The 12019-nt window shown below is 40.7% G+C and overlaps 1 protein-coding gene across 1 annotated transcript in view; it reads left to right on the forward strand.

Moving 5' to 3' along the window:
- prkcz (protein kinase C, zeta) overlaps positions 1–12019 on the forward strand; it is a 395150-nt gene that overhangs the window by 58653 nt on the left and 324478 nt on the right. The window contains exon 3 of the mRNA XM_063033456.1: positions 10907–10996. Coding sequence (XP_062889526.1) covers positions 10907–10996 — 90 coding nt within the window. The remainder of the gene's footprint in view (positions 1–10906; positions 10997–12019) is intronic.

Here is a 12019-nt window from a genome sequence, read left to right on the forward strand (position 1 = left end):
CCACTGACAGAAATTTCACCAGCGTATAATTTGCTGGATTATTCCTGTTGCTCTTAAAGGAACAACATTGAAAACTCAAGTTCAAGTTCAAGTTTAAGTTTTATCGTTCAACTGTATATGAATATAGCCAAACCAAACAATGTCCCTCTGGGGCCAAGGTGCAAAATGTATTACTAGCAGCACAGCACACTGCAAATAGCACACAACACAAGTAGCACATACAGTTAAAATTTCAGAAAAACATACAGTCACATAGAAAAAAGATAATGTAGCAGAAGTCCCTGAGTGGCATAACTGTATAACTGTAGACTGTCTTGGTCCAGCTTGTCTTCCACCGAGTGAATACCAGAGGGTAGCCAGTCCCCAACCAAGCATGATTCCAGCACCCCAGCAAAGGCCCCTGCTCTCTCCACTTGGCGGCTGCAACAGGTAGCTGCGGCCAAGGCAAAGCAGTTGCCCCACTGTCAGTCTCGCCAATGAATGGACATGCAGAGTTGTATATAACCAATGTCCAACAGGGACTTGCAATCCTAATAAAAGCACTCAAGATAATCACTCCCTCCATCTGTTGGATTGCAGACCATCTCTGCACAACTGTACATAACAAGTCCAGGCAACAACACAACTATGATGTGCAATAGGTCTAGCTGATTGCTGTCGAGCAACTTGCTGTTGGGTTAGTCCTGCAGTACTTCATGTTCTTAGTATCCACAAGCGACTTGTGATCATAAAAAAGACTTACAGGCCAAACAAATGCACCCTTGATTGGACCCAGAGTGGCTGCAGTGTTTGAGTATGCCATCATCCTACCAGATCTCCCAGTCATCTGAGACCTCACCTATGGCTAGACAGGATACAAACATCCCTGTCAAGGCCGCCGCAACCTCCTCTTTTGTCTTTCTCAATAACGTATGATATATCCGTTCGAGCCTTGGGGACTTAACTATTTTAATTTTCCTTATCAGCCCCAGCACCACACCACTACCTTGATATCAACATGCCCTAAAATATTTGCACACTCCTCCCTAATTTCTATTCTCCATGACTTTCTGGTGAATACAAATGCAAAGCATTAATTTAGTACCTCACCCATGTCCTCTGGCTCCAGGCATAAACTCCTTCTTTTGTTTTTCAGTGGTCCTCCCCTTTCATTAGCTGTCCAATAGTTTTTTTTAATGTATGCATAAATGCTCTTTCCAAGGTCATTTCATGGCCTCTCCTGGCCTCCTGGTTCCCTGATAAGTTCTTTCCTGCCTTTTTTATATTCCTTAAAGACTGTCTGATTTCAGTCACCATAACCTTCCTAACACAGTAGGATAGGGGAGCAGAATTAAGGCCATTCAGTCCACTGAATCTGTTCTGCTATTCATGGCTGATTTTTTTTCCCAAACCCATTGTCCTGCCATCTCCCCATAACCTTTAACTCCGCTTACTAATCAAGAATATATCGATCCCTAATCACAGTCCTCTGAGGCAATGAGATCCATAGATTTATCACCCTTTGGTTGAAGAAATTGTTCCTCATCTCAGTTTTAAAGTGATATCTCTTTATTCTGAGGCTATACTCTTGGATCTTAGACTGTCCTACTAATGGAATATTCTGTCCATGTCCTGTCTATCCAGGCCTTTCAGTAGCCAGGGAGTTTCAATGAAATCCCCTCATCTTTCTGCATTGACTACAGGCTTGAGACATCAAACACTCCTTATATATTAAGCTGTTCAGTCCTTAGATCATTCTTGTGAACCTCCTCTGGATCCTATTCAGGGCCATCACATCCATCCTTAGAAATGGGGCTCAAGATTGCTCAAAATGTATCAAATGCAGCCGGTCTATTGCCTTATAAACCCTCACAATGTATTCTTGTTTATATATTCTTGTCATCTCAAAATGAATGCTGACATCGCATTTGCCATCTTTAATGCTGATAGCCTGCAAGTTAACCTTGAGGGAATTTTAAATTAGTTCCGTCAAATCCCTTTGCACCTGATTTCTAAAATTTCCCTCTATTTAGAAAAGAATCTACACTTCTATTCTTCCAATCAAAATGTATACTTTATATTTATAACATACTTGTACAGAAGTATGTAATACTTCAAAATAGTGCTCTATCACTTGAGAATTCAAGAGGAATTTAGTAGCTTTGAGACTTGTGATTCATACAGTCACCATAAAGTTTGACAGATCTGTCAAAGTTTATCCAAACCAATTTCATCTTCTACTGCATGCATTTGAAGTTGCTAAATTGATGAGCTAATTTTAATGCTTGAACTTGCATGATGAAACAGAGGTTAAATGTGTACTTGTATCTGTTTGCTTGAAAGTTAAGTTTTGAGACTACAGGCTTTACCCAAACATCTGATTACTTTATACGTTAGATGTAATATTCTTACATTTCATGAAGCAGCTTGCTGTCTTGCTTTCTACCCCCCCTCCCTCCTACAGGGTATCTCAAATGAATTTTCCTCTTTTGCACATGCTCTTTCAAGTACTTCTTTCTCATGTGTGGATATTTTTTCTTGGCTCCCCCTGCATCTACCCTTGTATCCTCTTCTATGTCCTAAAATATGAATTCTCTCTACTGCCAGTTAAGTGTTTCCAACATTTACATTCACATTTGACCTCTGCTTATGTGTTTTAGCATAGTTTTAGCATCTGTGAAAGACATTTGGGTGATATTTGCTAAATGGAATATAAATGGAAAAGTTTGTGCTCAGAACATAGTCATAGTCATACTTTATTGATCCCGGGGGAAATTGGTTTTCGTTACTGTTGCACCATAAATAATAAATAGTAATAAAACCATAAATAGTTAAATAGAAATATGTAAATTATGCCAGGAAATAAGACCAGGACCAGCCTATTGGCTTAGGGTGTCTGACCCTCCAAGGGAGGAGTTGTAAAGTTTGATGGCCACAGGCAGGAATGACTTCCTATGACGCTCTGTGTTGCATCTCGGTGGAATGAGTCTCTGGCTGAATGTACTCCTGTGCCCAACCAGTACATTATATAGTGTATGGGAGACATTGTCCAAGATGGCATGCAACTTAGACACCATCCTCTTTTCAGACACCACCGTCAGAGAGTCCAGTTCCATCCCCACAACACCACTGGCCTTACGAATGAGTTTGTTGATTCTGTGGGTGTCTGCTACCCTCAGCCTGCTGCCCCAGTACACAACAGCAAACATGATAGCACTGGCCACCACAGACTTGTAGAACATCCTCAGCATTGTCCGGCAGATGTTAAAGGACCTCAGTCTCCTCAGGAAATAGAGACGGCTCTGACCCTTCTTGTAGACAGCCTCAGTGTTCTTTGACCAGTCCAGTTTATTGTCAGCTCATATCCCTAGGTATTTGTAATCCTCCACCATGTCCACACTGACCCCTTGGATGGAAACAGGGATCACCAGTACCTTGGCTCTCTTCAGGTCTACCACCAGCTCCTTTGTCTTTTTCACATTAAGCTGCAGGTAATTCTGCTCACACCATGTGACAAAGTTTCCTACCGTAGCCCTGCACTCAGCCTCATCTCCCTTGCTGATGCATCCAACTATGGCAGAGTCATCAGAAAACTTCTGAAGATGACAAGACTCTGTGCAGTAGTTGAAGTCCGAGGTGTAAATGGTGAAGAGAAAGGGAGACAAGACAGTCCCCTGTGGAGCCCCACAGTGTTGCAAGCACACATACTGTGGTCTGCCAGTCAGGTAATCAAGAATCCATGACACCAGGGAAGCATCCACCTGCATCGCTTTCAGCTTCTCCTCCAGCAGAGCAGGGCGGATGGTGTTGAACGCATTGGAGAAGTCGAAAAACATGACCCTCACAGTGCTCGCTGGCTTGTCCAGGTGGGCGTAGACACACGGTTCAGCAGGTAGACGATGGCATCCTCAACTCCTAGTCGGGGCTGGTAGGCGAACTGGAGGAGATCTAAGTGTGGCCTGACCATAGGCCGGAGCAGCTCCAGAACAAGTCTCTCCAGGGTCTTCATGATGTGGGAGGTCAATGCCACCGGTCTGTTGTCATTGAGGCCACTGGGGTGCAGCGTCTTCGGCACAGGGACAAGGCAGGACATTTTCCACAGCACAGGAACCCTCCGGAGCCTCAGGCTCAGGTTGAATACATGGCGAAGTACTCCACATAGCTGAGGGGCACAGGCTTTGAGCACCCTGGTACTGACACCAGCCTTTGTTCACCAACAAAGTGAAATTATTTTCTGATCTGTCTTTTTGGGGTAAGAGTGTCAGTAGTTCTACAAAGTGTACTTCCATAACACACATTGAATGTAACGTGATTGAAGAATTAGAGAATTTTAATTGTATTATGCAGACATAGTTGGTTATAATGTAAAATTGTCCAGCTGGGGCACAAACCTGTTCTGGGGGATAAAAACTGCTTCGATGTAACCTCCCTGCTATAATCAGACACTGTCTCTCAAGAACACAGGCTGCTAATTTCACTGCGGGAGACCAGTGGAAATTGGCAAGCATGTGCTTTTATTGATAGTGTGCAAGGATACTTCATTAAACAATGTAACATACAGCAGTAGCAAAATAAATGTACAGCTATTGAGTGCACCTTTATTTTTAAAAATCCTGTAGATCACTCCTGTAGTGGGGTGAGACTGTCCAAATCCCAACTTCTTTCCCATTGACACAATTGGTTTTATAATGCAATTTTCTATAAATGTTAAGGCATTTAAATGTTGAGATGGAAGCATTTGAAGTATATATGGCAGGAATGATGTTAATTTTTTATAGATAATCTGTTGCAAACAATAATGAAAAAAACCTGAAAATCTGTGCACATGGAACTTTGATGCTTACTGCAAGATTTTCTAGACTTTTATATATTCCCCATATTTTTAATTCACTTCTTTTTTTAAGGTAATTCTATATTATGTATTTTCCTAAAAGTCTGTTAAGTTTAAACAGAAAGCAGGAAGCTGGTTCCTGGTCATCTGAAAGAGAGTGTAGAAACTTGGACTCCAGTGAATGGAATGGAGTGTGGCTTGGTGAACCAGATGCCAAAACCATGAGGATCTCCAGTTAGTTGGTTCATGAATTATTGCAGTTTTACCATAAAAGGATTTTTCAGATGCATTCTTTTAAAAAAAATTCATTTTTCTATGTTTTATTATTTTTAAAATACTTATTCAAACTACTTTCTTTGCCACTGAAGTTAAATTGTGTGTTTTCTTCTTTAGAAATTCCTTTTGTCATGAAGAGTAATGGAAAGGAGGTGGATTGACAATGGGCATATCTGAGTTCTAGGTCAACCTGCTGCCAGTTATCCACTTCCTCTGGCAGCTTGTTCCATGTTCCCATTACCCTCTTTTTAGACAGAGTTGCACTTTGACAATCCTTTAAATCTTTCCACTCTCGCCATAAATTTACGCCCTTGTAGCGGTGTGCTACACACAACGCTAGAATAATGACACGTAGTCGGTGAGTTGGAGTTGCGATAAAAGAGATTTATTCAAACTTCGTGGCCTCCTTTAAAGCCTTCCCGTTCCCGCCCTCCCCGGGTGGGACTGCTGTGGGGAATGCATATTCCCAGACCCTTTCCGCGCGCGGGATTTTCCTCCTGCTGGTGAAGATGGCCTGGCGCCCTTTTTGGGGCCGGCCTCTCTGCCGGCGCGCGCTGTTTCATGAGCCGGTTCGTGTGTGCTAGAAAGTGGGTCGCCACACCCTCAACTTTCAGACTCCTTCAAACATAGCAAAAGGACTGTGACCTTTTGCTCATCATAATTTTATACACTGTTCTCAGGCTCTTGTGCTCCAGGCTGGAAAAAAAAGCCCCAATAAGACATGAGGATAAGACGTTAAAGAATAGGGCCTATAAAGTATGACATGGAAAGTGCATATGGAACCGGAGGAAATAGCAGAGGTACTTAATGAATACTTTACTTCAGTATTCACTATGGGAAAGGATCTTGGTGATTGTAGTCATGACTTGCAGCGGACTGAAAAGCTTGAGCATGTAGATATGAAGAGAGGATGTGCTGGAGCTTTTGGAAAGCATCAAGTTGTATAAGTTGCCGGGACTGGATGAGATGTACCCCAGGCTACTGAGGGAGGAGATTGCTGAGCCTCTGGCAATAATCTTTGCATCATTAATAGGGACAGGAGAGGTTCCGGAGGATTGGAGGGTTGCAGATGTTGTTCCCTTATTCAAGAAAGGGAGTAGAGATAGCCCAGGAAACTATAGACCTTCAGTGGTTGGTAAGTTGATGGAGAAGATCCTGAGAGGCAGGATTTATGACATTTGGAGAGGTATAATGTGAATAGGAATAGTCAGCATGGCTTTGTCTAGGGCAGGTCGTGCCTAACGAGCCTGATTGAATTTTTTGAGGATGTGACTAAACACATTGATGAAGGAAGAGCAGGAGATGTAGTGTATCTGGATTTCAGCAAGGCATTTGATAAGGTACCCCATGCAAGGTTTATTGAGAAAGTAAAGAGGCATGGGATCCAAGGAGACATTGCTTTGTGGATCCAGAACTGGCTTGCCCACAGAAGGCAAAGAGTGGTTGTAGACAGGTCATATTCTGCATGGAGGTTGGTGACCAGTGGTGTGCTTCAGGGATCTGTTCTGGGATCTTTACTCTTTGTGATTTTTATAAATGACCTGGATGAGGAAGTGGAGGGATGGGTTACTAAGTTTGCTGATGACACAAAGGTTGGGGGTGTTGTGGATAGTGTGGAGGGCTGTCAGACGTTACAGTGGGACATTGATAGGATGCAAAACTGGGCCGACAGTGGTGGATAGAGTTCAACCCAGATAAGTGTAAAGCGGTTCATTTTGGTAGGTCAAATAGGATGGCAGAATATAGTATTAATGGTAATACTCTTGGCAGTGTGGAGAATCAGAGGGATCTTGGGGTCCGAGTCCATAGGATCCTCAAAGCAGCTGTACAGGTTGACTCTGTGGTTAAGAAGGCATATGGTGTATTGGCCTTCATCAATTGTGGAATTGAATTTAGGAACTGAGAGGTAATGTTGCAGCTATGTAGGACCCTGGTCAGATCCCACTTGGAGTACTGTGCTTTGTTCTGGTCACTTCACTACGGGAAGGATGTGGAAACCATAGAAAGGGTGCAGAGGAGATTTACAAGGTGTTGCCTGGATTGGGGAGCATGCCTTATGAAAACAGGTTGAGGGAACTTGGCCTTTTCTCCTTAGAGCGACGGAGGATGAGAGGTGACCTGATAGAGGTGTATAAGATGATGAAAGGCATTGATCGTGTGGATAGTCAGAGGCTTTTTCCCAGGGCTGAAATGGCTGCTACAGGATGGCACAGGTTTAAGGTGCTTGGGAGTAAGTACAGAGGAGATGTCAGGGGTAAGTTTTTTACGCAGAGAGTGGTGAGTGTGTGGAATGGGCTGCCGGCAACAGTGGTAGAGGTGGATACGATAGTGTCTTTTAAGAGACTTCTGGATAGGTACATGTAGCTTAGAAAAATAGATGGCTATGGGTAACCCTAGTAATTTCTCAGTAGGGACATGTTCGGCACAACTTTATGGGCCGAAGGGCCTGTGTTGTGCTATAGGTTTTCTATGTTTCAATCTACCCATTCTCTCTTTATGACGTAAGTCTTCCAGCCATGATAACATCATTTTGATTCTCTTCTGCATCTTTTCCAAATTGATGACCTCCTTCCTTTAGCTAGTTGACCAGAACTGAAGGAAAAAACCTCAAGTTAGGTTACAAGCCATTTTACAAATTGGAAATTTGTGCTACTCAGCTCTGAAGTTTAAAAAAACACATTCACACTGTATGTATCTGGAAATATGATTAGGCAATGAAATAAATGTTAGATGTAACTTGCATGTGTTTATTTGCATCTATCTGCATTCTATGAATGCATGTGATATGAAATTCTTAGGGAGTTTATAAGCAGGGAGTAATCATCTTCATTAAGAATTAATGTACTTCTTTGTTTCTGTGCAAGATGCATTAAATATTTTAACTATAGCTGTAAATAAAATAATCAAGCATTAAAAGAAAAAATATGCAACTTTTTCTGTAATGCTGTTTGTGTGTTAACTAAACCTTATGGTCTATGCAAAGGCTATTAAAAATAATTTTGACTGTAAAAAGTTAATTCTTTTGTGCCATCATTGAATTTCCCTGGTAAAAGTAAGTTTATATTTTGGAACAATCCCACAATCTCAAAATTGAAGTTTTGTACATTTGATATCTCCTCTTGGGACTTCAAATGTTAATAGTAGGGTCTTTGTAAAAGTGATTCATGTATCTGTGGTTTAGAACTTCATTAATTTGTTCTCATTGCTTCTATTAGTTTATTGTATTTGCTATGCTATTAGATTTGATCACTCATCTTAGTCAAACATTAGGTTAGATCTTGCTGTTAGCGCTGGGTAGTTGTTTCTCATATATGAAAGGAAAACAAATTTGGTTTTAACACGGACAAATCTTAACTTCATAAATAGTGTGCCGAATATGATGACAGGGGTTTGCATGGCGTAGTGCAATCATATATCAGGTCAGAACAGCTTTCAGCAGTGAAATTATTTTGAACCAACCTTTGAATAAGCAAATCTCCCATCCACTACATAATGTACTGGGTGGGCACAGGAGTACATTCAGCCAGAGACTCATTCCACCGAGATGCAGCACTGAGCGTCATAGGAAGTCACTCCTGTCTGTGGCCATCAAACTTTACAACTCCTCCCTTGGAGGGTCAGACATCCTGAGCCAATAGGCTGCTCCTGGACTTATTTCATAATTTACTGGCATAATTTACATATTACTATTTAACTATTTATGGTTCTATTACTATTTATTATTTATGGAGCAACTGTAACAAAAACCAATTTCCCCAGGGATTAATAAAGTATGACTATGACTATGACTATGAATCCTCTTGACTGCAGACTTGGGCTTTTCCAGGACCCAAATAATAACCCAACTAGTTCAAAGAAATTATCAATATAATAAACACTTGCAACACACATCAAAGTTGCTGGTGAATGCAGCAGGCCAAGCAGCATCTATAGGAAGAGGCGCAGTCGACGTTTCAGGCCGAGACCCTTCGTCAGGAGCCTCTTCCTATAGATGCTGCTTGGCCTGCTGCGTTCACCAGCAACTTTGATGTGTGTTGCTTGAATTTCCAGCATCTGCAGAATTCCTGTTGTTTGATAATAAACACTTGATTTTTTTTGTAACAGTCATCATTATCATTATGTGCTGTGTTATATGACGTAGGCAATCATGGTCTTTGTTTTTGGCAAAAGTTTCTACAGTAGTAGTTTGCCATTGTCTTTACAAGACAGGTTACCCCAGCCATTATCAACACATCAACACTCTTCAGAAATTGTCTACCTGGTGTCAGTGGTCACATACCCAGGACTAGTGAAATGCTTAAGCTGCTCATATGACCGTCCACCACCTGTTCCCATGGCTTTATATAACCCTGATCAGGGTGGGGGTGGGGCTAAACAGGTGCTACACCTTGCCCAAGGGTGACCTACAGACCAACAGCAGAGGGAAGGTGTGCCTTACACCTCCTTTGATGGGGACTCCACTCTGCCACCTGTAACAGTTCCTTTCCATTGAAATATATAGGTTTATGGTTTTTGCATGAGACCTGAAACAGGTTCAGTAGGGAAATGTTTTAGCATGAAAGCATGAGGACTTATGAAGGTTTACACTCTGCTCCAATGTCCAGGAACAGGTTTGGAGAAAATCCAAGTACAGCATTGATAAGAAGTTTGGGATCTAGCAGGCTTTCTTTGCTTTCTAACATTACATTAGTTGCCAGCTGTTTAGCACTGAATTGTTGACATTTTGAACAAATCTCAAATCATTAAATTTCAAGTTTTCTTGAGATGAATTGCTGATTTATTGCATTCTGCCTTTAGTTTGGAATGACTTACTCTTCCACCTTTAGGATAGGCAGAATCTTGACAGATTTATGGGTATGTACATTCTGAGGTGGTGTGTTCTTATTGCTGTTAATGAAGGGTTTCTTTGTGCCCTTGATATGTGGACTTAACATCCTCAATGCTATTGCGAATGGTCCTTTGCCACTGTGAATGCTTTTGAACCAGGTTTACCCAAGAACTTGTGGGGATGTTATTGTTTTTAAGTATTGCTTGGAATTGTTGATAATCTCCTTGATAATCTGCCTCCTTGATAATCTCATCTATTAATAGAATTTGGGTGGATTGTCTGTTTCAAAGTTCTGTTGTCAGTCATGTGAATGGTAGAGCCTGCCCAACAGAATCAACTGAATGTAACTAGGACTGAAAATTGGGAAGTTGGCTTGTGAGAGGTTGGTTCACCCATACTTAAGTAAATTTGTAGGATTTGGCTTTGATTGTTTCTTTCAACTTCGTTGAGGTTCCTTCTGTGGTGGTGCAGGTCTCAATCTGTTGCAGGGCAGGGATCACTGCTACTGTTTTAGTGCTATGCTAACAGACTCTGGTTATACGAAGGTGAAAAGGGTTACTTAGTTACTGATAGGTGATTGATATCTGAAGTAAATATAATCTGTAAAATAAGCTTGCTTGTAATTACATAAGTATATGTAAGATTTTTTCGACTTTAAAGCAGTGTAAATGGCCGCACCTGCAGCAATTCAGTAACTTCCTGTTGACCAATACCAAAATAGAGGACATTTGTTTTTTTTTGCTTATTCACCCTATCCGTAGCCCTCGTAAAATCCCGTTGTGTCACTTTAATTAATTAAAATTTAGCAGAAGAGGTACAAAGTTCAATCCATGATGTTTTAAGAATTGTATAGTAGAGAACTTAAGATTTTGGACATGATTTGGGTTTCTCGGATTGTTAGTGTTTTGGAAAAAAGTTCCCTGGGAAGCCAACATCCCAGCATTCTTACTAGGCAACATTTCCACTAATATCCTTCTATTTTCATATTGTAGGAGACCCATGCACAGTTTCTTCCCACATGGAGCTGGAGGAAGCATTTCGTCTATATAATCAGAATGGAGAATCGCGCCTCATTATCCACGGTGAGTAGTAATTGATTCAAATTTGATTAAAGGACTGAAGAAAAATTAACTATTTAGCTTAAAAGCTAATGCTTAGTAATGTGACATTGAATCTACTGATTGATCAAAACTGATTGCTCTTGTTCCTGAGTATTTAATATGGATACTTCAACTTAGTACCATGTGTTGTTGGTGGTTTTAATATTACAATAATTTGAATGAAAGAACTGAAACATAAAGGACAAATTAAAATCACAGATAGCTGTGAAAGTGAAACAGAAAGTTAAAAAGGCAGCATCTTTCATTGGTGGTGTTAATACTAAAATAGAGGTGAATATTAAATTATAAACTTTATTCAGCAGAGATCTACTCTTAGTTGTAACTCCTGTTTGACTCATTTGGGAACAGCTGTCATGCAGTTGTCATCTGGTGAAGAGACCTGCCTTCATTTCCATTTAAGATTTGTTTGTCAGCCTTGGAGGAACATCTTACTCCATAAAAGAATAAGCAAAAATCATTCTTATTTAATCCTTTTGGTCTCTACTGCTTGGAACCACTTTTCCTTATTGGTTCTGGAATTTGCTCATGGTCAAATAATCTGGGACTCAAAATCAAGATGCTTAATTTTTTGGTTATGCCATACATTAGTTGACTTTTTGGGACCACTAACCTCTTAATTTTGATTAACTAGCTTGGTATTAAAGGTAGTAGGTAAGATGGACTGAATGACAACTTACTAATGAAAGAAAAACCTCTATTTTTGTTTTATTATTTCACCATCTCATACACCAAAATTTTAATTCATGATGGTTAGTTCAAAGTTATTTTGTACTGTTGGTCCATTCCTAATGCCCTTCTCTTTGCCAGAAGCTAGTTAACTAATTCTATTCATTACTGCTCCCAAATAATTCATGATTGTAGAGGTACAAAATACATTAGTAATCATATTTCAAAATTCTATTGACTGTGGAACAGTACCAGTAGTGTAGAAAATAACTAGCATCTTCTCTCATTCTGTGATGTAACCTATTGAGGTTCCATAAA

Source organism: Mobula hypostoma, chromosome 25, assembly GCF_963921235.1.
Source record: "Mobula hypostoma chromosome 25, sMobHyp1.1, whole genome shotgun sequence".
NCBI lineage: Eukaryota > Metazoa > Chordata > Chondrichthyes > Myliobatiformes > Myliobatidae > Mobula > Mobula hypostoma.